General features: G+C 47.0%; 1 protein-coding gene across 4 annotated transcripts; it reads left to right on the forward strand.

Moving 5' to 3' along the window:
* Window positions 1–603: 603 nt before the first annotated feature.
* Window positions 604–27,796, forward strand: mybpc1 (myosin binding protein C1). 4 transcript variants are annotated; one of them, XM_086146387.1, is made up of 33 exons: window positions 712–967; window positions 4,180–4,206; window positions 5,612–5,683; window positions 6,639–6,854; window positions 8,385–8,438; window positions 10,367–10,408; window positions 10,753–10,794; window positions 11,169–11,285; window positions 11,973–12,121; window positions 12,192–12,309; window positions 12,402–12,453; window positions 13,843–13,899; window positions 15,565–15,731; window positions 15,830–15,962; window positions 17,986–18,110; window positions 18,201–18,306; window positions 18,596–18,762; window positions 18,876–19,041; window positions 19,121–19,227; window positions 19,311–19,447; window positions 19,815–19,974; window positions 20,067–20,171; window positions 20,252–20,440; window positions 21,092–21,226; window positions 21,803–21,970; window positions 22,075–22,163; window positions 22,539–22,734; window positions 22,858–22,997; window positions 23,070–23,229; window positions 23,541–23,677; window positions 24,537–24,723; window positions 25,739–25,777; window positions 27,012–27,796. In XM_086146387.1, exons 1-32 carry the CDS (start codon window positions 946–948, stop codon window positions 25,756–25,758), a joined length of 3,762 nt encoding a protein of 1,253 aa, XP_086002513.1. In that variant the 5' UTR covers window positions 712–945; the 3' UTR covers window positions 25,759–25,777; window positions 27,012–27,796. The 4 variants fall into 4 exon arrangements, with proteins under 4 accessions (XP_086002516.1, XP_086002513.1, XP_086002514.1 ...); XM_086146388.1 differs by lacking the exon at window positions 6,639–6,854; XM_086146389.1 differs by lacking the exons at window positions 5,612–5,683; window positions 6,639–6,854; window positions 8,385–8,438.
* The last annotated feature ends 89 nt before the right edge of the window (window positions 27,797–27,885 follow it).

The following is a 27,885-nucleotide window of genomic DNA, read 5'->3' on the forward strand; positions in this document are numbered from 1 at the left end:
CGCGGTTCTTGAACAGCATTCCCCCTGGATTAAACTGATATCTGGTATCTGGCATTTGGCATTGAGGTCCCCCTCCCCCACCCGGCGAGTCTTCCCGAACCTTCTTTCATAACAATGAAAGGTTCTTCTCAATACGCCGTAAGTCACGAATTACATCGTCGCGGAGGTAATGCGGCGCGTAGCCCCGCCCCCTGATTTCACATCCCCGATCGTTTACTTTTCAAAAAAAAAAAAAAAAAAAAAAAAAAAAGAGCCGGGAGGTACGGGCGAGGCGGACGTGGAGCGGATCTCCTCCGGTGGTGATGCCAGGAGGTATCATAAATGTTCTTTCATCACCGCGAGTGCGGACACTGGGGTTTATTTTGGGTTGAGCCCACATAGGGATATAAATAGTCACCAAATCCACGGCTGACAATAGTGTCCAACAAACACAATATTTACACCTGTCGCGCGTGAGTTTTTTTCCCCCCAAAAACTACAAATCCCAGCCGCGACCCGTCGCCGCGCTCCGCTGTTTCCCCGTTTTCCTCGCGGCTGTCGGAATTCCGCCGATCGGTTTCCGCGCGCATTGCGGACGAAAGCCATGCAAAGCAGCCGGTGGGTCGGGAAGAGTGATGCTGCAGCGGACAGAGGGCTGAAAGGTCCGCGATGAAGAGGAGGAGCATGTCACCTCTCTATATAAGGCCCGAGAGCCTTGTCCCCCCCTGGATCTGTCACCGTCCTCCTCCCCCGCTGAGATTTCCAAACCCCAGCGCCCTCCCCGTCTCCCCATCACTCCGGCCCGAGGGTTTTTCTCGCCGTCGCCGCTCTTCCCCTGCTGGACTCAGGGCCGCCGAGCCTCCGCCGGGCGTCCCTCCCCGTTCTCGACCCGCCAGTTTTTTCTTTTTCTTTTTTTTTTTCCTCATTTTTAACTCCTCGCCGCTTTTCTCGGGGACGTGGCTCAAGATGCCAGAGCCCACAAAGAAAGGTAAGGGGGGGGGGGGTTAATAATCGGATGACTACGTGAGATTCCCGTCCGCGCTGCACGTTTGACCCTTCGGGGTTTCGCGTGTCATTCGCCGTTTATCGGTCGGTCGTTTCGAGGAGCTCCATCATTTTACGGCCCGTCAGCTTTTCCCGACGGCGACTTTGACATTGGTGTCGTATTACCATCCCCGGTATTATCTCCCATCCCCGCAGAGGGAGGGCTGTTCGTGACAGGAGAGCGATTTGGTAGGGGATCGTTGTGGTGGGCCTTCTCTTCAAGATGAATGACGGGGAGCCGTAACGGGCGGCTTTCTTGCTCGTCAGCTGACCTCCCCTCCGCCGCGCATGGTTTAAGTCCGCGTTCAAACGCCGTGCCCTCCTTCACACGCGCCGCCGCGGCCTCCTGCCGTCACCGCCGTGTAACGTCTGTCATCTGGATCTTTGCGTCCATCAACATTCCCTTTTTAATCCGCTCCTGTCTGTCATTACCGTATGATGTTACTCCTGCCCTGCCCGTTAGCTGCGCTCTCCGGGTGTCTGCTGGCAAACCTGACATGCCCATGTAGAGGAAAAGGAAGTTCTCGGGACGGCGGGTGGGAGGAGGCTTTTGGAAGACGCCCCGACACGACTCGGTCTCCGAGCTTCTGGACAGATTTCGCTTGTTCTGAGGGACTTCTCTTCGTCCGTCCGCCGGGAAAATGACGTTATTTTACACGCCGGTGTTCTCGTGCACAGATGACTTCGAGTATTCCTCGTTGATACATATTCAGGGGAGATGAACGGAGAGGTTTATCTCATGATCCTTCCCGGTCCGGGCATTTTTAATGTGTCTGCTAAAAAATGGCAGAGGGGGACACATGAGCCACAAAGAAAAAAAAAAACAAAACAAAAACATCTCTGATCTCCTCGGAGACAAACCTGAGGGGGAAACGGATTCCGCTGTGATACCAGTGCAACCCAGAAATAGCCCGATCGCCCAGCGGAGCAGATAAACGTGGGCATAAAAGTATTGTTCTTTAAATGCATCTGAACAGCTGAGAGAGGAGGAGGAGGAGGAGGAGGAGGAGGAAGAGGAGGAGGAGGCCGGCGCTGTTGTTTTAGACGCCCCGCTCTCAAGCCTTTAAAAAGTTGGAATGGGAGATGACGGACTGGCTGAGTCGCCGGCGGCCCTCTTGGGACGGGGATTCTTGTCCCTGGAATAGTTCAGAATGAGTGCACTTTTAATCCCCGTCCCTTGTTCCCTGCCATCTCACTCCGCTGCCCGACCGAAAACCAAAACAGAGCCCCCACCCCGTCCGGCGTCCGTCTCTCGAGCGGCGAAACCCGTGACCTCCGGTCGGCGTCCTCGCCGCCGCTTCCTTTGTCTTGGGTTTCAAACGTTAGGTATCGGTCTCATGACACGTCCCGTCGGCGACTTCCATCGCGCGGCGCCCTCCGACCTCCCGCCCCCCGCCTTACACAACGGCACCTCGTAAATCACGACCCGGCTATAACACCCGCGGAGGCCTGTCAGCAGCCAATTTCCATCCGCTGTCAAACAGTCACTTAAAGGAAGAGGACTCGACAGCCTCGTTCACAATAGCGCTAATATGCATCTTATTTCGCGCAATAAAGTTCCTATATTAGGAGAAGCAAAGCCGCCGGCGGTTTGGCCGGCGCCGGAGCCTCCGTGAGCCCCTTCTGTCTGCACGCCAACGGGGGCGACAGCTGAAAATACCTGCAGCCTTTTCAGCTGCAGTGGGAGCTCTCAGGGGTAAAACAAAACCTTTCTCCGCTCTCATTATCTCGGCGGCGATGCGACAGAGAGCGAGTTTCACCCCCCGGGTGCGCGATGTGACCCTGCAGGATTGCGGCCGATCGGCCAGCTTTGCATTGTTCCGCAGTGAGGTGGTTACGACGGCTAATTTTGACATTGCCTGTTCGGGGGGGGGGGGATATGAGAAAGTGTCTGTCCGCGATGGTTTATTGTCAGCGGACAGCTCGTGGAGCATCTGCAGACAGCTGGGAGAGGAGAAACCTTCCTCTGAGGCCTGGAGAGGGCGAATAAATAAACAGATGAAAGCTGGAGAAACACCCACTTCCACCGCTCGTGCGTTTAAACCACTTAAATGGGCGACAAAGGCGACCGGCGTGACCTCGGCGCCGCGCCGGGTCCGACGTGACGGAATCTAAGGTTTCACAAACACTGGACTTTGAACTTTAAATCTACAGCCGCACAGCCGATAGTGAAAGTATTCATTTTCGGATCCGTTCGCGATATTGGGGATCGGAGGCGTGTTAAACCTTGGACCGGTTCGCTTGTTAAATAACAATACTGATAACAGCGTGTTGGGCGTCCGAAAGTCAGCAGTGGCGCGTGAGCGGCGACAGAGGAGGGAATCCCGGCCTCCCACACCGTCACCGTCACCATGATCCACTATCACTGACGCAAACCATCAGTATAGCAGAGAAAACTGTCTTTTTGGATCCAGTGAAAGTCAAAAAAAACATTCAGAGCATTGAAATAGCGTTCCTCTAAGACCTACAAAAGTACAAAAAATGCTAAATAATTTGTCACAAAAAAAAAAAAAAAAACAACGACGACTTACGCTGAGGTAGTTATGGTTACAGTGCAATTTTCTTTTGCTTTGTTTTTAAACCGACGGTAAGTAATGCCCAATAATGGAATTCGCCAAATTCCTGCTGAAACTCAAGTGATCTTATTCATCGATTCCTGAAAAGTAAGGCGGATTTCTACTTGATTAAACTGAAAGCAGCCCTTTGACTCGACGCCGCTTCTTCTCGCGAGCTGGTAAACACGTCTCAACGACCTCCCGTGGCTCCGTGCTCCACTAACCCACGAGTCACGGATGAGGTTAATTTTTTTGAACCCCGTTGGTTGCGCGTGATTCGGCGGCTTGAACGTCGTCTCCAAAGAAAAATGTTTCTTTGGCAGGCCGCACAATGTCGGTTTCATAAGTCTAGACAAGGCAGAGGGCAAACAAATGGTGTGTCATGGGGCCTCTCCGCCGTAATCAGTTAAGACTGTACGGTATCTACGCATGAGGAGCCGGTCGTCCAACACAAAGACGATACGGCTTAGTTTCGGGGGGGCGGAGGGGTGGGGGAACCACGATATAGGTCGACGTGGACCGCGCCGGTGGCATGAAAGACACTCGAAGAGAAATGTTGATGACCTGTTTGAAAGCGATATCTTTGTTTTTCTTTCCTCAGATGAGACGCCAAATGGCCAGCCAGAAGGTGAGTAGACAGCGATAGACATCTAATCTCCCTCTGTCACCTCGCGGTCGAGGAGATTCGGACCGGACGATGTACAGACAGGAGCAGCCACGCAAATGTCCGTATTTCGTAAGAACGCGAGTTAAGCCGGAAGGCAACCGGGTAGAAAAAGGGAGACGCAGTCCGAGTTTTATCAACTAAGAGACGGGCGTCCGTAGGAAGACGAGTTCGAATCGGCGCGAACGCGCCAACACGGTCGCGTGGGGAGTGTAAATGTGGAGGCGACCGGTGGCGATATGGCGATATGCTCCGCCGGGATCTGCAGCCACGACCGAGCCGTCAGCATCTCTGGCATTCCTGCCGTCGGCCGGCTGATCCCCCTCTGTTGATTCAGCTGACGCCCCCGGGCCGGCCCATGTGAGCAAGGTGGCGGCACGCGGTGGGCTCTCTGCCGACACCGGGCTTTGACCTTGGAGCCGTAGCATCTTAAGGCTCCAGCGCAGTCGAGAAAAAAAAAAAAAACACCCGAGAAAATCATATGACCTGTCAGATAAATCAGCGATTCCGCTGTCATGTAAAGACACGCCGCCGTTCACCATGTCATTCACATGTTAAGCGTCTCCAATGAACCGGTGGGAGACTTGCGGAAAACATGCAAACGCAAACCCGGAATACCAGAAATACTAGCGTGAGGCTAATGCTAAGAACAACTGCCAAGCATCGTAAAGATTTCCACGACCGGTAACCGGTGAAAAGAGCGTCCACGGCGTGATTACAAACATGGCTTCGTGCTCATTTTGTCAAAATCGCTTTAGGCTAGTTAGCGTTGACCCATTAGCGCGGCGATGCCGACCTCAACGCCCGAATGGACCAAAAGTAAACGCCGCTGCGCTTCGTATGACAAAAGTTCTTGCGCAAACCGACGTGGAACCGCAGGAACAGGATGAGATCTCGCCACGCCATTTCCAGTGCAATCCCTCACGTCTTGTCACAAAGTCTTGAAAGACTAGCATGAGGACTGCGCCGCATTCCCGGCGAACGTTGCTGTGTTTTTTCTCTAGAGAAAAACAAACAACTAGATAATCCTGTCATGCAGCATCGACACTCCTCTATGGACGTAGAGAGTCTGATTCAGCCTTGGTAGAGTTTAACGTAGAATGCCTGTTAGTTTTCTTTTTGTGAACCCTTAGGGACCCGTTCACAAAATCCTAATCTTGACGCATGAACAGCATTGTCGGTTTGATTCTAGCAGGGGGAAATACGTTCGGGTCGGTTCTGTGCGAGTGATCTGGAGCGCGCCGGTGTGTCCGAGCGTTTGTGCGTCCGTGTGTTTGTGTGTCCGAGTGGGAGAGGCCTTTCAGATGCTCAAGCTTTGTGCTAATAAAAGCAGCTGTTCCATCCACCACTATATTTGTCACACGCTCAGAAAGTGTTGCCCCCGAAAGTAACGGTGCCCTGCCCCTACCTGAGATTTCCCTGGAGGTCTCCCCGCCCCCAGGTGGGTAACCCTGACGCACCCTGACCACCCGCGTTTCCCAGAATGCACTTTTCTTCCGCACACGAACACTCACATCACGGATTTGTTTGGTGTGTGCCATCACATTTTCCCCGACTTAATTCACTTTGAGAAGCCTGCAACAGCACTTTTCTTGTGGAGGTATGGCTTTTTTTTTTTTTTTCTCGTCGGGGCGGGCGTTTGGACGTGACGTTGTTGTCGTTGTCGTTAGACACAAGTACTGCTATCCCTGCGCTTGCCTTGAGGCTGCAACCGGTCGGGCTCTGGCTGGCATTTTATGTGTGCTACTGTTTGACATGTGAGGAATTACGCAAGAGGCACGGGGGGACTCAGGAAGTTGGGTTTTACTGACTGACATCATCCGGCAAACATCGTCGCCATGTCAAATTTGAGAGCGTTAAAGGAGTCGGGCGGGTCGGATGAGAAAAAAAAGGTCGAGTTTTTTTCCCTGCACTGAGGTTAATTTGCGCTTAAAAAAATGAATATAAATCGTTCCGAGTGCGTTATAGAATCGCAGATTTCATTCTTAGTTGGAACAGTTGAACTCAAATTGTATTTTATTTTGGCTTGACAAGAAATGACAGGAAATCGTAAATACGCGATCCCACGTTTTCATTACTTAGCCGACTCGTAGATCTACTGCTGATCATAAAATGATGCGAGTTACCGCAGTAAACCCCTGCTTCCTTGATCACCTGAGAGAGTATACATTTGCTGTGACCAGATAGATATTGATTTGGTTTTCCCTATTATATACAAAATATTATCTGTATACACTATACGTTTATAATTCTCTTGCTGCTAATGGATTGGAGGATGTCTACCTGGTCACCGGCTATTTATACCCATCTAATTTGCTCAAGCATCGCCTTGCAAGGCTGCTGGTAGTTTTGCTCGATGCTTGCTGCTCCAGCCTGGCACTTTGTCTGCTGTACAGAGGCAGTGGCAGAGGGGAAAGAGCCAGTAGAGGCTGATGTGAAGAAGCCAGAATCCCCAGAACCTGAGCCATTACAGGCTGAGGTGGCCAAGGAGCCAATCCTCACTGAGAATGGCTCAAACCTGCCGCAGCCTGGTGGGGTCGGGGTCAAAGAGCAAGCAGAGTCTGCTAACCCTGCTATACTTGAAGATGCACCTTGCTCTCCCCCACCTCCTGGTAAGTATGCCTCTTCAGTGCGAAATCAGCCTCTTTACTGCCGAGTGCACGTTTGTGTCCCTCTACGTCTTCCACTCAACTGGTAGAGCTCATTCCTCACGCAACTCTGCGGCACAGCACTTAGCTTAGCAGCATTGCCGAACCTGCTCTCGTCTTACAATAGCCGCTTTCGGACAGAAAAATCCCAAAAACGCAGTTCTAGGAACAATATTTTCCTTGTCGCCAGCCTCCTCCAAGGGAGCCTTTTAGTTTTGCATTCCCACGGGCAGCAAGGGACCACGGTAGGGACCGGTATGACTAAGCGTCTACGACGTGGACGACGAGGAGAGCCGGGCTGCATTCATGTTCTGCATGGCAGGAATAATAGCTATCGTTATTTTCTCCCTGCACTGCTTTGCAGTGTTAAAACCAGGCGCCGTACTTGTTTTGGACAAAATGTTGACGTTCTGGAAACCGAAAAGGCCACAAGAGCTTGGACTTTTACGTCGGTCAATTTCTCGCAGCTTCTGTCCAGTTTGTGGCAGGAAAACAGCCGACCAGTAACCGCAATAATTTTAAAAAAGACCACAAGAAGTACCCGGTTACCAAAACTTACATCACGAGTTCTTATGGAGCCGTAAAAAGACCCTGCCTTGGGGTAGGAGCTAAAATACTTCTAGGTCCGTGGTTCCTCTGCTGCCTGAATGCATGAAAAGACAGCCTAGTTCCTGAAAGGGTACTAGGAACCCAAAAAGTTCCTACAGTGCAAAAGCGGCTAATGTCAAAATACTTTGACTCCCCCGCTAACAAAGTAGGACTCATGCATTACATTATCCTTTGCAGACAGTCGTCTCAACACCCATTTGACTTTTATACTACTTAATAATTTCCTCTTAGTGAAAACAATGAAGCAGTGGTGCGGTGACACTTGTCGTGTTTTATCTCCACGAGGCAACGCTAACTAACCTAATGCATCGACACTAATCGGACAAACCCGAATCAATCCTCAAACTGACGACGATGCAATTTGTATTAAAGGTGAGTCGCCAAATGCCTTTGTGAGTTGAGATGAGCTCGTGGTAGGACTAGAAGAAGAGCTGGACCTACACATATTGTGTGGCTGATTTCCAAAGTTAGCTTTTTTTTTTATCATCCTCAGTTGAGCTGGAAGGAAGTGACACAGTGCCGCACTGAAATTTGAGCTTTTTTTGGGGCGTTTTTGCAATCCTGTTTGGAGCTGCTGCTTTAAGCCCGATTTGTTTTTCTGCACACGTCCGTTTGTGCGGTTGCTAAGACGCTAGCGAGCGTTTGCTTATGCTCCAGCGGTGAACGCAAAGCCTCGGCGCTATCTCTAGAGACACGACTAGTTTTTTCACGACGCGCAAGCCGAGCGTCTCCGGCCTGTATTTCGTTCTTGGGTGTTTCTTCAAAAGAGCAGCATGTCTTGTTCCGTTCCAAATGTTTGCCCCGCATGATTAGCATTGGCCTGCCGGTCGTGGACTTGGAGCTTGTGATAGGTGGGTCTATTTGTCAATGACACCTTTATTGCAGATGATGATGCAGCTGCAGCCACTAGCCCAACCCCAACCCCTACAGCCCCTGCAGGTTGGTACCCCAAAACAAAAAACCTCACCACTTCCTCTCTTTTTGTCATCACTTGTGTTTTGTCATTTAAACTCCAGCACTTGTCAGATAAGGACTCTTTTTTTTTTTTTATTTTTGCCGGTTTCATATTTTCGCTCAACTGAGGATTCCAAGGTTAGAACTTTGTCTTGGTCCGGTCTGCAGCTCATGTGTCCACTGTTCCCTGTTTCTGTCAGACCACCGCGTATCAAAAAGACATGTGTAAAACTCACCTAAATCGTTCACAGCGTGGTTCCTGGTTAATATTTCAATGTATGTCTGCGCCCTGGCATACATTTAGTCAATCTGCGTGTTGTGTTTTATTGCCAAACACCAAATCGTCGGTCTTACAACCGCATCCACCTTTATTAAGATACTGTAATAAAGGCGTGGATGTTAGAAAAGTAAACATGCATACATGGTGGAATTGAAATAAATACATGTATGCTTGGTGCGACTTTCCTAAATCCAGTTTGTGAAACCTCTATTCAGAAGGGAATGCACTTGAATCTCAATTTGCTGAGAGAAGCATTGGTTACCATCAGACTTCCAGGACAACAGAGATGAATAAATCAGCAACTCCTCCACTTTACCTTCCCGTAGCCTCGCAAGCGTCACCTCTATGCACAACAATTAAAAAGTTAAGTCTAGGGAGCTCCATAACAGCTTGAAAACTGTTCGTTTATTTTTGTGTGTTTCATCAGAAGACAGGTTCCTGCAAATCCAGATTTAAAAAAACTCAAAGCAACCCCGGTTTGGAGAAACCCAGACAAACACAGGCTTCCTCGTTCTAGATTTCTGAGGACTTTGCAGCAGCGCAAGGTCCGCAAAGATCTTCTCAACCTTCCCGTGTCGCTGTAGGTTATTTCAGGTGTTTCATTTCGGCGAGGCGACCGAGTGAAGACAGACTTCACTGAGCTGAAGTTTTCCGTCGCTAAGTTGGTAACAGCTAGCAGCCTCTTTTCTGAAGGCCTCTACATCCTCCGCAAGCAGAGCTTTGGTCAGTCTTACGTTTTTATCACTCAAAGAGCCATTTGGAGCCGTTTCCCCACAGAAACTAAAACACCGGGAGCCAAACAACCCTTTTGAAATTTAAAATGAATTAACACGGAATATAACCTTGTTCTTTTTTGCCTTTATGCTATGTATAAACAAAATATGTTGCATTTTTTTCCAAATCAATGAACAACTGCGGAGAAAACTAAATGACATTTCTGCATGCAACAAAACATTTTGAACTCCAAAAAAAAAACAAAAAAAAAAAAACTTTGGGTTGAAGGTTACTTTTAAGCAAGTTACTCAATGTCCATTTGAGTCTTTCTTGTATTTAAGAAAAAAAAACAAACTTAAATTATCCACCAGCACCAAACCAAAACTGTCATCCTCTCTGTCCGCTGTCGTTCTTTTACTGGCACGTGCAGAAATATTTTAACACGTTTTATTTAGATGTTACAAAATCGCTATAACCTTCAAATTTAAACTACATTTAAACCAAATATTATAAAAAGAAATACTAATATTTTCTTCAGAGGGGTCAAAGAGCCGCGGGTTGTCGAACCTCTGGACGAGACAAAATGGCAAAGGCCAGACGGCATGTTCGGATAGAGCAGCGGAAGTGAAACCGTGAAACAAACACCCAACCGGGAGCAAGAAATAAAAACTTCCGGTGGAATATGTGGAGGCCTGAGATGTTAGCGTTGTTAACCCGGCGTTCTTATCACACCGGTGTGTCTCAGCTTCAAAACTGGCCGATCCAGATAGGACTGCGTTTCTGCCGGTAAAAACCACCCACCGTCACCCCGAGTCCCGCTGTTGTAGTCTTGGTACAGAACAGGGTATAAACCGGCTAATGGTCAAATCCAGACGTGCCTGTCCTGATTAATTCCAACACAACTGTGCTTTCTTTGCAGAGGAGGCCAATTCGCTCAAGAAACTCTCAATTGAGCTGCCTAGTAAGATCCGTCTGTTAAATCACACCACCAGATCAAACTGTTAGCCCACTCTGTATGTTTTGATGTGTTTGAGAGTTAGCATATGCGACAAACAGGTGCTTCATATTTCCTGGCTAACACGTTAACATTTCAATACAAGTTTTTTTTTTGTTTATTTTGATTTTAGCCCCACCAATGTAAGGAGATTTCCCCTTTACTCACTTTGTTACGGGACCCCCTCGAGTCATAGCCTGGAGGACTAATAGCTTGCTGGTGTCATTTTTTATCAATGTGTGCCTGCTTCGGTGGACTTTACAGTATTATTCCTTTCAATATGCTGTAAATTTCTCTTTGTTTTTGTTTAGATGATAGCGTCCCTGTGCCAGCCATGGGGAGGAAAGACTCAGGTAATTACGTAACGGTCACAAGACACCAGTACAGTGTTCTCCCAGGACTCCACGGGGGAAAACAGATCGATATCCAGAAGAACCGAACGGTTTCCCCTTTCTCTCCACCCTTAGCGCCAGCTCCGTCCACCATCTTTCCCTGCGACGGGAAAATACGTTTCCCGCTTTTCTGTCTCATGCCATCTGTTCCGTGCTTTCAATGTCGCAAAGAGCTGCAATACCGCTGCTGAGAGCGAGAGAATGCGTTAAGTGTGTGTGTCTGAGTGTGACTCCGTAAGACTAGAACTTTCCGAGGGGAAGCGAAAGGTGGGTGCGTGGATTCTGTGACCATCCCGGGCCACTGTGTCACGGATCTGTTTTTCCTGAACGAGCAGTGTGGTCGCTGGGCGAGGGCCAGGCCCCAGAGGAGCTGGACAAGCCCATTGTCGACACCCCTCCGCCGCTGTCCAGCCTGCTGATTGAGAAACCCCAGAGCGGAGCCGTGAACGTGGGTGAGTCCAGAGGAGACAATAACAAACAGATCAGGTCATGGTGTCACAGCACTAAGTCTAACAGACATAACCCCCAAAAACCAAATGTTTGTATTTACGAAAAACGGAGCTAGCGGCCCTCGGGTGGCGCTAGCTCCCAAGATACAGACTCGGTCTTCTTGGTCACCTTACATCACACCAGCTAACTTCCTGTCCGGTGTCCCTCCATACATAAATCTCCTCTCTCGTCTTCTCAACCTCCTGCCAGGCAGTTCCAACCTCAGGATCCAAACCATCTCAGCCCTGATTTTATCTTCTGAACATCTTAGAAGCGTGTCCTTCTGATAGACTCATGATGTTCCTCTCCATATTCTTCACCCTCAAAGAGGAACCTCCACATCGTCATCTCGGTTTCCTGTTTTCATCATGGCTGCTCTCACTTCCATCTTGGACACCTTTCCTTTCTTTCTTGCCGAGGCCCTTTTTAATCACTCCTGACACTTTACGCCACCAGTTCCAATCTGCTTGGACACGTTCCTCCACCTTTTCTCCACACTCCCCTTGCTGTGGACCTCAAGTGCATCATCTCTACTCCTTGTTACCTCACCATACCACTTGGGTGTAGTCACAGCGCACCTCCAGGTCACGCCGAAACCGCCGTTTCGTCGATTTAATTTAACGTGATGGTCGTGTCCGCTCCGCCCACAGGAGGAGACATCACCTTCGTCGCCAAGGTGGAGGCCAAAGATCTTCTCCGCAAGCCCACTATCAAGTGGTTCAAAGGGAAATGGATGGATCTGGCCAGCAAGACAGGAAAGCACTTACAGCTAAAGGAGACGTTTGACCGGGTTACTAAGGTACACCTCAATTCGTGCGACCATCCCCCAAAATCTGACCGATTCCCAATCAGTGTGTGAACTTCAACAGATCCACACGTTTGAGATGCTCATCATCAAGGCCAAAGACAACTACGCCGGAAATTACCGGTGCGAGGTGACATACAAGGACAAGTTCGACAGCTGCTCCTTCGATTTGGAAGTCAAAGGTTTGCCAGACGCCCTTAATTTTCCCCCCGCAAGATTGATGCCAAACCGTAGAGAAGCTACGAGTGTATTTTGTTTTGCTGCTGTCTTGCAGAAGCAGGGCAGGGCTCACAGAACTTTGACATTCGATCGGCTTTCAAAAGAAGGTAACGGAACGAGGAGTGACGCGTTTACTCGAGACGCGGTGATATCGTAGAGGATCGGACAGAAATAAAAAACAAAATAGATGAACGAGCCCAGTCTTTAAATGAGGACTCAAACAATTCCCTGAATACTTTTAAGTGATTCGATTGCTAAAATGATTGGCTGTATATGACAGCATTGCTATTGATTACTGTGGGTTCCATTCCGCCACACAAGCTGGAGTTAGCTGACACTGCTAACATGACTGAAGCAAAACACAGTCGTTTATTGTAAAACGGAATTAGCGTTCTTGAAAAGAACCGACGGCAGAATGCCTTTTTTTTTTTTTTTAATTGATTTATCATCAGATCAATCGATAGCCACAGCCCGAGCTTAAATCCCACATAAAATAATGAGGCTGCACTTCAGCCCCTGTTGCAGTAGAGACATCATTTCCCAACAATAGGTGATTGCCAATCTTCCTTTCTTTAAGAAAACCAAATATTTGATATTCAGCAACCTTAACAGGACCCCAAACAACACTGATATTAGCGTCTGTGACGCTGCCATGTCATTTTAACTCGTTCGGTGCGTGAAGGGGGCTGTGATTTCACAAAATATTAGCATTACCCCCCCAATTGGATACATAAATATATATAAAAATATATATAAAAATAAATAAATGTATTTTATTTTGTGTATATATATATATATATATATATATAATAAAATGTATTATATATATATTGTGCAGATAATGAAATAATGTAAAGCATGAGTGCAAAGGACACATAAAAAGCCTTTGCTCACAATGTTTGTTGGAAAAAAAAAATTCCACTCGTGATCATCCAAAAATCTCCTGCAATGTGGAAATCAAGACCACATCCAGCTTCTGACAAATAAATAATCGATGAGATTTGTCGGGTTTGATGCGGCGTGATATAACATCTCTGTCCAAGTAAGTATGGCAATTTAGTTGTACTATTGACCTTTTTTCAGAGGTCAATGTGAATCGACTTGGCTGACCCAACGTGTTCGCATATAAAGGCCAACTCTTGCTCTTCAAACCCTTCAACAATGTGTCCGTGAAGCAACGCAAAGCATCCAGGTTTCATTGCGTCATCACAGTGTCGCTGCTCGGTAATGTTACCGCAACATTGCAGGAGCCCTGTGGCAATATCACCTGGAAGAGCGCCCGTCGCGCGTCTTACACAAACCTGCAAAGTCCAACCCTTAATCTGAATGAAGACCGAAATTGGGGTTTGTGTCAGCGCCAATCATTTGTTAGCCTGCGGGCTAATACACTGATTGAAGTCAGAGCACTTGCTTTGTGTTGCTCTTTAAAGCATTGTTTTCTAGTTGAGCTTCATCTATGATTAAACTCTCTATTAATCTCTTCTTGTTAACAACAGCAGTGAAGGACAAGACGATGCAGGGGAGCTTGACTTTAGTGGTCTCCTTAAACATAGGTGAGAATCACGTCCCGACCCCGAGTGGATTTTCTCCTTTTTCAGTATTTCTAAGCCCTATTTTTCCTCTTTTTTTTTTTTTTTTACAAAATTGAATCTAATTTCGTTTGTGATTTGGCTTCTGTACCGTGCTTTTCCAAATCTACTGCGGTGATTCAGACGCAGCGCCTTGTTGCATATATGAGAATTTTAAGAAGAAACAGACCTAGACAGTGACACTGTTCACCAGCAACATTTATTTTGGGCTTTTCTCTTCTTCCTCCCCTACATATTCAGAAATCAAAGGTTAGTAGAGAGAGAAAACCATAGGTATTAAATCGATTAGACCTTACTGCGGGTGAGTACTATAATCCTCTAGAGTCCCCAGCATGACGTGTAGCTCTAGGAATTGGACAAGCAAGAGTGTTGGCCTTCTGTAGTTTGGTAACACTTTATTTGAAGGCAGCATTCCTACTGTAACCGCTCTGTCAGCAATCAGCAATGATGGAAATGGGCCTTGCGTCATAAATACCAACGCCGGAGTTAAATTCCACGTTTATGAGGCAAAGAGCGCTGTTTTGGATCATTTGTGCTGTGCTGGAGGGCCATGAGGAAATGATGCTGTAAAATAGTGTTATCGCTACTACCTTTTATTTCAGTTTAGAAATATAAGCCAAATGCCGCCATGTTTATTTCGGCCATCTTTGGAATTGCCTGGAAATAAACAGATGACATCAGCAGAGAATGGAATGATATCTTATGCTATTCACCTCCTGCCTTTCGGACATTTGGGAAAATGTCGATGAAAGAGACGGTTGACTGGATGTTCCCGCTTTCCTAACTAATAATCGCACTCACGTGCAGGGAAACGTGTTCTTTAACCCACGTCTCACCAGATCTAACCTGATCCAATAGGGAGAGCATCTCTGGAGTGATCACTCAAACCCCGAACCAACAGCGAACAAAGGGATGGGCCAGTTCACATGAAAAGTTGTTGCGAAAGAGTCCCTTCCTGCCCATCGCCCCCAAATCCCTGCATGCTACATTTGTACAAACATTGTGTTGGATGTAAAGAAAAGAAATACCCCGCTTTCTACTCCTGTGTGCTCACTTAATACGACAACCCTCAAAACACCCATTCCGTCCTTAAACTATCCACTGAAACGGAAGAAACCCCTTTTCATTAATGCGACTCCCGTTCGTTGGTTCCTCATTCCTTTCCCGTTTAATATCCCGAAATATCATTTCACCACCAGTGAGTCCATGTGCAAAGGCTTGCATGTACTACGCTATCGTTTGGCCTTACTTTCTGATCAAAAGCAAAAATTCTTAGCCGACCACTGGCTCCCAAACGCTCCTGGCTAGTACCTCCACCTTTTCTGGTAAATACAGTTAGACAGCTCACCGTGCCCATCCCTTTGAGTGACACGTCCTGACGAAAAGCTCTGCCGGGCAGAAAGACGCGACAAAACGCTACTTCTTTTCAAGTGAAATGAACAAAAACAAGCAAAACGAAAGCTAAATAATGATGATTAAAAAAAAAAAAAGACGTGTCACAGCACTGCCACTCAGAACCCTCCTCTTGGGAGGGGTGGCGGGTCGAGGAGTAGTTCATCAGGACGTGTTGCGAGCGAGAACCTGCCGCTCCGACCCTCATACCCTTCCCCTCGTATTCGGCATCGCCAGGGAGCCCAAACAGCAGGACGACGCTCCCGAGGTGGACGTTTGGGAGATTCTCAAGAAGGCCCGGCCCGATGAGTACGAGAAGATCGCCTTCATGTACGGCATCACGGATCTGAGAGGCCTGCTACGCAGGATGAAGAAAATTCCAAAAGAGGAGAAGAAGAGCGAAGGTAGGTCGTGGAAGGGGTTGTGTCATCGCCATGCTCGTCGCGTGTGTGTGTGTTTGTGTGTGTGTGTGTGTGGTCACGCTGTTGTTATTTTTCCTCAGCTTTTGCGAAGAAGCTGGACCCCGCCTATCAGGTGGATAAAGGAGGAAAGATCCGTTTGGTGGTGGATCTGGCTGACCCCACCGTAGAGCTGAAGTGGTACAAGAATGGGCAAGAGATCAGGCCCACGCCCAAGTATGTTAGGAGCTACGACATCCTCCCATGGCCTCTCGCCATCCACGCTGCACAAATGAAACACACTGACGCGTTTTATTTGTGCGGAAACACTTCTTTACCGGAATTATGTGCTTGAAATGACCCCTTAACACCCCGGCGGACGCGCAACATAAGTTAAAAGTCGTATCGACGGCAAACGGGTTGCTTCGCTGGAGGTCTGAACAAGTCCAAAAATGTCACCGAATCCAGAGAGACCGAGAAATGTATTGACCGAAAACTCCATTTCATAACTCTCGTGATTTCAAAGAGCACAACATATCTGCCAATAATCGGTCTTTACGAAATACATGGATGAAGAGGATAGGAAGTTCATTGGTGTGAGAGAAGAGAATGCAGAGGTGAGGTCTAGATGATTCTGCTCCCCTGAAGGGAGCAGAAAGAAAAAGAAGCTATGTATGCAGTGCGTAGCCGATGTCACCGAGGCCTGTATTGGCTCTAGCAGTTAATGTTTGGTCGATCATGCAGCTTTATTTTAGCAGGTCTCCCCTTCGGCTTAGTGACAATTTTTTTTTCGCTTTAAAAGCTGCGGGGTCTGACGTGGAAGCGGGATACAAACGCTTCCCTCGTTTAAATGTTTTCGGGGAAACCGTAGATTGCCCAAATGCATTTAACTACAGTAGGTGTTGTGCCCTCCAGAAGAATTTGGAACAGGTGACTTTCCGTTGGCACTGCGTCCCTCGTGCCACGGAGTAATTGTAGCGCGTCACGTGTCGCTGCCGGGCAATGTGGTGTTAAGAGGTCTGTGAGTTCGGCCTGTCTTTGTCGGCTCTCCGAAGCACCATGGTTCACATCGCTCACGGACTCGGCTCGATTAGCTTTGCACCGTTTCTTTATATAATATTCCAAATACTTCTTGGATTTTGACATTTTTCTCTGTAATCTTGCATCCAGTGTGCAGCCTCCTTCCATATGTGAACCATTGCATTTGCAGAGCCGCACAAATGGCCGAAGAGCTAAATGTGGCCGTCGATGAAAAGCAAACATTTGTCCTCAATTGCCACGTGTCCTCCTTTTCTGTGCAGGAAAAAAGGTGGTAACTCCCTCATAGGTCTTTAACCAAGTCTGGCTTTAGGTCACAGTGTACCAAAGATCACCGACAGCCTAATAGATAATCATAACTCCCGATTTGCTTCTGTCTATATTATATATGTATTATAACAGATGCGCACGAAAAGATAGTTTCTAGTAGATCTAGTTGCCTTATTTTTTAACTGAACAGTGCAGTGAAATACGGTATATATTACGTACAATAAGATATAATGAAGTGCATAATTGACATTTACTAAAGGCAAATTAAAATACTTAATATGGCTTCTCCTCACCCCATTTTTGACCCCAAACTATTTAATCGCATCGCTATATTGCAAAGCGCAATTGGTAAACAAGTACTAGTTTGTAAAAACCTGAAATAAATATCCCGGTTTCAGACCTACGAGACACGGGAATTCGCCGAAATTGAATTCTAAAAAAGCCACGCAGCGTTAAAGCCATCTGGGAAGTTATCGCTGTTTTCTGGTTTGGTCTCTTCTTTCCAAATCTTCACAACAAAACATGTTATTTATCCGATTTGTTGTGACACGACCAAGAGCATTTGGAACCCCTCCAAGCATGATGTCTTTTTGTCTTTGTGTATTTGTCTGTCTGTCCGTCATATCATGATGCTCCTTCCCGTCTGCCATAATTACTTCCTGTACCCCTCCTGTGCTCCGGCCCTATTCTGGCTCCAAGTCAAAGGAAGTAAGTCCACCCATCTGGATGGATCGTCCTTCATGTTTGATGTCTAGCACATACATGTGAAATACAACATGTGTGACGCATGTTTGGCTTTGTGTACCCTCTTTGTACTCTACTGAAGACGACGATTAAGTTTCGATCTATCGACCAATAGCGATCACAGAACCGTATTAGCTATTATGGGACGTGATTATTCATTGCAGCGATATCTGCGTGACTAATGACGCAACTAATGGATTTCCATCAGGTATATTTTTGAGCATAAGGGAACACAACGGATCATGGTCATCAATAACTGCTCCATGAATGATGACGCAGCCTATTCTGTAGCTGCAGGAGATGAGAAGTGCACCACAGAGCTGTTTGTCAAAGGCAAGTAATTATTAATAAAACTACAGCAGGTTCATGCTTGTCTTAACTGCTGCGTTCAAGGACGCCCAATGTTTTTTTTTTTTTTTGCAGAACTACCGGTCAAGATTGTTAAAGGCATCGAGCCCGTGAAGACCACAGTGAACGAGAGGATTGAGCTGGAGTGTGAGGTGTCAGAGGAGGGTGCTCAGGTCAAATGGTAAGAGGACCATGCAAAAGCAACATTTCTACTTCGGTTATAGGAAAGGATCATTAATCATTCAGACACTGAACGGCTGTCATTAGGACGTAAGTGGAGCTCAGGTCGGTGAATCCTGTTGTTATGAGACAAAAGAGATTGCAAGAGCTTTAAAATCTCAAAGATGTTTGCCTTGATGGATTTTGTGGACTGCTTTAGATAACTGCGTTGATGACACTTCATGCATTGATCATACATTTACACCCGAGAACTTCTTCTAAAGCGCTATAAAAACTCATCATCCCTTTAGGATGAAGAATGGAGTTGAGGTACCGACGGGAGTGCGTTCTAGATATCGAGTGAAGAGCGAGGGAACCAAACACTTCCTGGTGATCGATGACGCCTCCAGAGAGGATACCGGGACGTACTCCATCATGGCTAGCGGCGGCACCTCGGAAGCCCATGTGCAAGTCGACCGTATGTGACGCCATTCAAATGTTTTGCACGACTGTCCCAAGACGGAGATGGATAAGATGAACAACAGCAATAGCAATAAGCTCTATTTAAACGGTTATTTTTCTTGAAATTAGTTAAGCCGCTCAAGATCTACCAAGACCTGCAGGATATGAAGGTGATGCTCGGTCAACCCATCAAGCTACACTGCGAGATTTACCCAGGCAACGTCCCGGGCCGTTGGTACAGGAACGGACAGTTAATCCAGGCCAACGACCGCATCAACATCATCCACAGAAACAAGTACGTTGTTCCCGGAAACTCGACCATCACTACCAGAATGTCCGCATGAAAAGTAAGGGATGCTTCTTTGGTTCGTCAGAGTTCACCGACTTGAAGTTGAGACCAGCTCCCTTCATGATTCGGGAGATTACACTTTTGTGCCTGAAGGATATTCACAGAGCCTGTCAGCCAAAGTTCACATCATCGGTGATGTATTTCAGCGAATCTTGCCATATTCTTCACATAAGGTGGGAAAAAAACACCCTTAAATGTTAATCTCTGCTACACAGACCCTCCAAGGGTGCATTTGGATGGCTTGAACTTCCCAGACAATACCGTGACAACCGTAGCAGGAAACAAACTTCGCTTGGAAATCCCAATCAGTGGAGAACCTGCGCCAAGGGTTGTGTGGATGAAGGGAGAAAGGGTTCGTATTTAGCATATCGTCCAACGTTTTTGCGTGTTGCATTTGTTTGTCATGACGCCGCCATGCAAATAGGCTTCAAGGGATCATAAACTATTTACAGCCATCAAATTACCATTTTACGATAATAATATTAAATATGAATGTAGATTTTGCCACAATAATCATGTCAAGTTGTTGTTGTTGTGAGTTAGCACATGTAGCTCATATTTGGCTAACATCCTGTGCTTAGCCTCATAGAGCTATTAATGTGGCTGTAAATACTGAGCCTTCTCATTTTTCTTGTCATGTTGTTTTGTTTTGTTATCCTTATATGTATTTTCTGTCTCAAAAAGAAGATCCCAACAGTACATTTCTCTGTCGGCTACAGGTCATTCTTGAGTCAGGACATCGTGTCCGAGCTGAAACATACGGCGATCAGACAAGCTTGACGATTGAGGTCACGGAACGGGAGGACACCGGAAACTATAAGATAGTGCTACAAAATGAGGCCGGTGAGGCAACAGCCAGCATCAAAATCAAGGTTGTAGGTAAGAAATCCCAAAAAGCCCTTTGTTGAAACGCCTCATATGAGAGTTTTGCGTTTTTTTCTACAACCACCAACGTGTTGCGTTATCTGCAGACATCCCTGACCCTCCCGAAGCTCCACTGGTCCCAGTGGTGGGAGGAGACTGGTGCTCTATGACATGGGAACCCCCAAAATATGACGGGGGCTCACCGATATTGGGTAAAACTTCTTCCGACCGCACCATCGGTGATTTTACTTGCGGTATGATGACTGACCGGCCTTTCGATTGTCCGTCAAAGGCTACTTCATTGAAAGAAAAAAGAAACAGAGCTCGAGATGGATGAGGCTGAACTTTGACCTGATTAAAGAAACGTCATTTGACCCCAAGAAGATGATAGAAGGTGTGCCATACGAAGTGCGGATCTTTGCGGTCAATGCCATCGGCGTCTCCAAGCCTAGTGAACCATCCAAAGCCTTCACCCCCCTCGGTGAGTGATCTATCGGTGACAAGTAGTCATGCGCGTCGGGCAACCGTAACCACGCCTTAACTTGTAACGCGCGATGTTGCCGTGTCTGCCGCGACAAAGGATCCTAATTTATTTTCCGCTCACAGTTGTTTCCACTGCGCCGGGGTGAAGTTTTAATAGATTACTGCCACCGCGCATTTTGCAGTGTCAAAAGGTCTTTGTCATTTCATATATTTCTGTGAGATCAGTTTGGATAGTGCATGTGTGTTATCTGCCCTTGGAACCCTGGCGACACAGCTGTTCCTCCCCATACCCCACCATCCCAAGCATTCTGACTGTGACCTCCACTGGACATGCAGGAGATTTAGCGGATATTAAATATTTAAACGCGTCTTTATAATGGTTGCCAAACCATCTGCGGATTAAAGGTTTAGGAGATCAGGTCTGTGAGAGGGTTCAGTAGAAGATAAGTATGATTCAGAATACAGGAATAGATGGTAAGGGCAGGGGACTAATGAGATCTGACCGGGAGACTGCGAGAATACCAGCCTCGCTTATGTAGTCACGGCTCGCCAAAATGGCTTTTCGAGTCGGGCTCATTCGCAGTCGAGAAAGGGGCGAGGAACGGTTGCTCTGGCCGGTGCGACGTCTCAGGCTATCTTCTTTCCCTAGCTGTGACCAGTGAGCCCACCATGCTGGTAGTGGATGACGTGACCGACACCACAGTGACCGTAAAATGGCGTCCTCCTGAAACCATCGGAGCTGCCGGCCTCGATGGGTATTTAGTGGAATACTGCATTGAAGGAAGTAAGGGTGCCTCGACGCCGACAAACTTTGCAAGATTTTTCCAGATAACCGTTCGGATCGTGCGAGAACCCCTGCCTGGATCTTTATGTTTTCCCTCAAAAATGCTAAACCCCAAAGTTCATGGCGTACGGTCCATGTCCATCCACAGCAACAGCCATCAAATGATGTCAGATATCTGAAGGACTGCTTTGTCTATCTTGAATGGCTCTACAGGGCATTATGCTGATGCAGTCCTCTAAAAGTGAGAAAAATAATTTTCTCACCGTTAAGAACTAGCATCTTTCATTCATACATCGTCCATACGCTCAGGGTATCCCAGCTGTCATCGATGAGAGGCGAGGCTCACCCTGGATCAATCGTTATTCACATTTCTTGAAAACTTAAGGTCTCCAGAGAACCAGCGGCGTATTTTTTTTTTAGAATGTGGGAGGAAAATGGAGAACCCGGAGGAAACCCACGCAGTAGAACGAGGACAAAATTCAAAAATTCTCAAAATGAAACAAAAATAAAAATCCAATTAACCAGGATCCTCTTGATTTCAAACACCTCTCTACCTGGACTGCTCTGCTCCTGCAGCTGATGACTGGGTAACAGCCAACAAGGAGCTGACGGAGAAGACCAGGTACACAATCACAGACCTGACTCCGGGATCTAAGATCTTAGTTCGAGTCAAGGCCATCAATGCTGCTGGAGCCAGCGCTCCCCGAACCCTTCAGCACGCCGTTCTTGTCAAAGAGGTCGTCGGTAAGCTGAGAACAGCTTCTTTTTTTTTTTTGTAAGAAGAGCTGAAACAATGAATCTGTGAGGTATTTCCCGACATCAGATTTCATGCCGCGACTCCCTTTCAGAAACACCCAAGATCCGCGTCCCCCGACACCTGAAGCAGACGTACACTCGCAGGGTTGGAGAAGCGGTCAACCTTGTGGTGCCCTTTATGGTAATGTGGCCTCTTTCCTAAGCCAGTGGTCCACGCACCTCTAGGATTACTAAAATCCTTCATTTGGCTGAAATCAGAAGTCTGCATGCTCCTGAATACTGGCAACGAAGTCCTTCGTATTTGTGCTGGCGACCCGACTAGATGCCTTTCGGCTTCATTAAACCGCGATGAAGCATTTATAACAATAATAATAATAATACATGGGATTTGAAAAGCGCTTTTCATGGTACTCAAAGACGCTTTACAAGTAAAAGACGGACGACACAGGACATGCACACAATTATTGGGAAAGGCTGTAGGTGTTGTAAGTGATTTCCTTTCCCCAGTTCAATGCATGGCAGTCGTCTTCATGTGACCCTCTGATATCGTCTTCAGGGCAAACCGAGGCCCAAGGTCACCTGGCTAAAGGAGGGCCAGCCCATAGATCCCTCCCACGTTAGCATCCGCAACACAGACTGCGACAGCATCATCTTCATCCGCAAGGCCGAACGCAGCCACTCCGGGAAATACGAAATGACGGTGCAGGTTGAAAACTATGTGGACACGGCCATTATCGACATACAGATCGTAGGTGAGCAAATCGACTTGGCTTGGTAATAAGTGTTGACGGCGTTGTTTAAAGGGTATTAATCGATGTTTTTCCACATTTCTCAAGACCTAGCCACCTGCTTATTATCTTTATAACCACTATTAGACCTTCCTGGACCTCCACACTCTGTGACGATTGAAGATGTGTGGGGAGGAAACGTAGCTCTGGTGTGGACGCCCCCAAAAGACAACGGCAACGCCCCCATAACAGGCTACACCATCCAAAAGGCGGACAAGAGGACAATGGTAGGACATTTGTTTTAAAAACTGAAATGCTGAATAACTGATTGAACTTACATGTCCGGACGCGCCGCGCAGGAATGGTTCACGTGCATCGAGCACTACCATCGCACGTGCATCGCCATCACAGAGCTGGTGGTTGGAAACGAGTACTTCTTCCGGATCTTCTCAGAGAACATGTGCGGCCTTAGCGAATCTGCAACCCAAACCAAAAATAGCGCGCTCATCGTTAAAGAAGGTAAGGCAGATTTTGACGGCGCAAATCCAACAAGCACTTGATTTTGGACGGTTGTTGCTTTTTTTATCTTTGCAATTTCCCCTACAGCTGTTTTATGAAAGGAGCTGTCAGTGATATTTTCCACCCTAAAGTGAGACTCCTTCACTTTGTCGGGGTATGACTGACAGGCCCTTCGACACTGATGTCGCTGTCTCGGCCGATGATAAACAAAGAAATGTTGTCTTTCCCTCATCACATAGGAAATTCCCTACATGATACCGCTCAATGCCAGTATCATGCAAAACCCCATTCCTTTACCCTTACCCCCGCAGGCATGCAGATGAAAATGCCCGAGTACAGTGACCGCGACTTCAAGGAGGCGCCGAAGTTCACACAACCCTTGATCAACACTTTTGCCATCGCCGGTTACAATACGACTCTCAACTGTAGTGTCCGTGCAAATCCGAGGGTAGGTGGCAGAGCCGCAGGTAAAGGGCTTGAGCAGAAGATGTGCTCGGGTAAATAATGAGCCACACCGCTCCCACCGACCAGTCGTTCACTTATCCCGCATATCCTACATTCAGGGTTGCAGGGGGGGCAGGAGGAGCCTGTCCTAGCTGCTAGTGGGCGAGAAGAAGGGTTAGCCGCGGGACTGTCGATCACAGGGCAACATACGGAGGCGTCCGACCGGTCGCTCTCTTGTTCCTGCGTCATATTAAGAAATACAGCCATTCACTCGATTATTCACCCGTCAAGTAGACATGCCACCGTTCTCTGTTTCATTCACATGCCATATAGAAACATACGACCATTCACGCACCGGTTCACGTCGTATGGAGACATATAGACATTCACCCTCTCCTTCACACGTTTGGACAATTTTAAAAACTGGAGAACACGGAAGAAACCTACAGACATGGGAGAACAGGCAAATTCCACTGGGATCAGACCGGGAGCTTTCTTTACGATGAGGCGCAAATGCTAACGACCAACGTACGTTTATTCATTTGAATGAATTATCAGAAACAAGATTATGAAAAATGCTAAATAATGTATAAACTTCAAAGCAAGACATGCACAATCGGAGAAATGAGGCCAACCGCAATCATGAAAATGAAAAGAGAAAGAAAAAAGAGGATAACGCGAATTCCGCTCTTTTCCTAGTTATTATCAGTTATTTCCATGAACTCGACTTTTCTGACCCTGTATGTCAGACTTTTTCTGGAAACCACTGAGAAGGGAATCCTGAATTATTTTAGGACACATGATCCCATTTGCCTGCCAGATTAACGCCGTCACACCTCTGACATCTCCGTATCTGCTTGCAGCCCAAAGTGGTCTGGATGAAGAATAAGATCGCCATCATCGACGACCCACGGTACCGCATGTTCAGCAACCAAGGAGTATGCACTCTTGAGATTAGGAAACCCAGCCCTTATGATGGCGGCTTGTATACCTGCAAGGCCGTCAATGACTTAGGGGAGGCTCAAGTGGACTGCAAGCTGGAGGTCAAAGGTCAGTGTGGACCTGCAGTATGTCTCCCAGGGCACATTTTTACATCTGGGTCTTGTTTCTCCAACTTTTTATTTCTTTGGATATGACTACATTTGGAGTATGTGACTTACAATCTGGACCTTTACGCAAAAACTAAAAACCACTTGATTTATTAGCACAATGATGGACCCGCAGAGAATGCGGAGGGTCAAAGGTGACTTTTAGGGGCCAACTCAGTCATCACTGTTTGAACTATCTGGTGAAGTATACCAGTACCAAAGGACTGACCATATAATCGCCTGACACGTAAGTATTTGGTCCAGGCTGCAGGAGCTGTTCGTAAATTCACCGCCAAGTTCGGGAGAAAAGTCCGCCTGCAGCAAAGCGCTCCGAAACAGACATTCGATGAAACTGAGCCGGGGAAACGACATGAAAAAAGCCCTGACAAATATTAGATTTGTTATCTTAGATGCCCTCAAGTTGTTTGTGCATACAGTGAAGAGGCTTTGCACCACTTTAATGGAAGTAACTTTAGTCATGTTGAACTATTTGTGACTTGGATTTTAGAAATGTCTCAAATCCATCAATAATTCGTCTTTACCTAAGAACAATATGATAGTCACCAGTGTGTATCCCTTTTGGAAACTTGGCTGAGACTGAACTTACGAACAGGCTTTGCAACTGGACTCCCATTTTTTTCTGAAAATAATGACGTAATAATCACGTGTTCCATGTAATATGAGATGACACCTCCATTGCCACATGTTCTCACACGACTCTATCCACCTCAGCCCATCCAGCCATCTTCCTCATCTTCACAACACACCTCCTCCTCAACACACAGCCTGCCAGCAGGTCACACTCCAGTGGGCGTAACACACCGTGCTGCTGTGTCTTTGTGTTTAGTGAATTTTTTTCAGCAACTCAGTTAACTCCTCATATAAAGAGTTCAGTAATCACCCAACAGTATTCCCTGGTGCGCATATAACTCCATGTAAACATTATGTTAACCCCTATTCTCTTCTCTCTCCCCCAGTCCAAACTCAAGAATTATGAATGTATGTTCTCATATAAGGTAAGCTTTCATATGGTTTTGGCATATGAAGCTTATGTCATTCATTATGCATCTTTCAGTCAGCCTGTGACCTCGCTTCTCTCGGTTGGGGAGACCGTAGCTGCTTTTCCTTCCTCCTGAACGCAGGACTCAGGGGGAGGAATGAGTGAAATCAGTCACGAATGACTTGCATGTGTGGCGTATTTGTAATGGTTGCCATTATTGTTAGTGTGAACTGGTGTGAATTCGAAGGCTGCCGCTCACGCGAAAGAAGGTGAGTAAATGGTTGCGAGCTTCCTAATACTCTTGCCTGGACATTTTGGCTCAATGGGAATGACCTTTCTCTGTGTACAAGCAAGGTCGACACCTCCCTTTTCCAGTGCACCGCAAATGGACGAAACCCCACTGGACCTAAGCCAAGCCAACTAACATTTGATATTTCCACTGTTGTGTTTGGCCACTGATTCACGCATAACAACGGAAGAGCCCCTTTCTTTTCACAGAGGAGTAAACGTAGTATGCATCCTTTACGCAAAGCTGTTGCATTGATAGTCCATCCGTCGGCCGTGTTTTGCCACTTATTCTGCGAGCCTGAGCAGATGAAAACCGTGTCCCAGCTCAATGCTACTGACATTCTAAGCTGGTGCATGCAAGTATTGTTAAAAAAATAAGTATTTTCTAGGCGACAAGATAAACTATACATATTGAAAGCACATTTAGTTTATAAGTTATGCAAACTACACAATGTGAATGTTGAATTGTGTTATGGTTTTACTTCACATACACGCAGTCAGCTGACTTTGAGATACCTGAAGAGGCAAATTCTTACCTTAACTCGTGGAAGCTAACTGTTAGCAGTGATTTCAGAAATAGATAAAGCTGATAGATAAACTCCGTTCTTGGTCCCACACCAACACACAAAACCATCAGAATTAATCAACAATTTGTAAAATAATAGACAGTGAAATTTAACAACGATAGAGGAGTCCAAATTTTGACATTTCAAACCAAGATGTTTCAAGGGTTTTGAAGTACAGAGGACATATTTAGCTCCCAGCACGGAAGTAGTATTGACTTGCGACACAAAGTTGGGATTTGCAAACTGAACGTCGAGTTATTTCTGACCTTGTCTCTCCTGATGCGGAGTTGTCGCTCTGCCCTTTTCCTCTTCCTCTGAATCTTTCTACGCTTCTCCCTCGGCGTGTGCCTTCCCCCTCCCTACGTCATCATGAGAGTGTCTCCTCTTGTCTCCCAGGAGGGTTCACCTTCTATGAGCTCATGCAGCGTGGAGTGCCCCTACACCTGATCGACAAGTACATGAACGAGACAAAGGTGGTCGAGCAAGAGAAGTAAAATTGGACTGAGTGCAATGAGACTCTTTAGCTTTGCGGAAATCTGCTTCCACTAGTGATCCTTTTTCTCTCACCAACACAAAGTCAGCGGCCGGATGGCGGATGCAGGGACGACGGAGGGGGTGCGGGTCGGATGGACGGGGGTGGAGGAGGGTGTTCTGCACTGTGGCGTGGCATGTTGTGTGCAGGTGTGGCGCTAGTTACCATAGAAATAAAAGCCGGTTCGCGTTCCTCTTCACCCTCTCATGTCGGAAAGACTCTGTCTGCTCTGATGCATGTCGGCTACGTTTTGGTTCTACCTTTCATAAAGTGTGTATAAATATTCATAGCACAAGCAGCGACACACCTACAGTATTTACATGTTGAGTTTTGTTGGGAGTGCTCGATGAGGGTGATAATTATGGCCTCAAATGTAAGTAACATTAGTGTTTGTCTGGTGCCGCTACACTTCGTATTGGCGAGGAAGTTGAAAATTGTCCGTATTAACGTTGGACGAATTAATGTGTTGATTATCCACGCTAATTTGGTTGAGGGGGAGGATTTTTTCCCCCCTGGATGACGGTGTCGGATTTTATTCTGCATGAAACAATATGCTTTTGGATTCTAAACTGAGGCTCGGACATGTGCGCATGCATTTACCTTTGTAATTATGACCCATAGACTCCATTAAAAAGGGTAATTTCAAAAATGTAGCCCCCTGTCATAAGTGCTTGTCCTCGTGTTTACAATTGTGCGTGGATTTTACATTTCTTGTTGCTGTATCTGAGTCACTGGAAG

Source organism: Fistularia commersonii, chromosome 5 (genome assembly GCF_037954325.1).
Source record: "Fistularia commersonii isolate RoL2024-O1a breed Wild chromosome 5, RoL_Fcom_v1.0, whole genome shotgun sequence".
In the NCBI taxonomy this organism is placed as follows: Eukaryota; Metazoa; Chordata; class Actinopteri; order Syngnathiformes; family Fistulariidae; genus Fistularia; species Fistularia commersonii.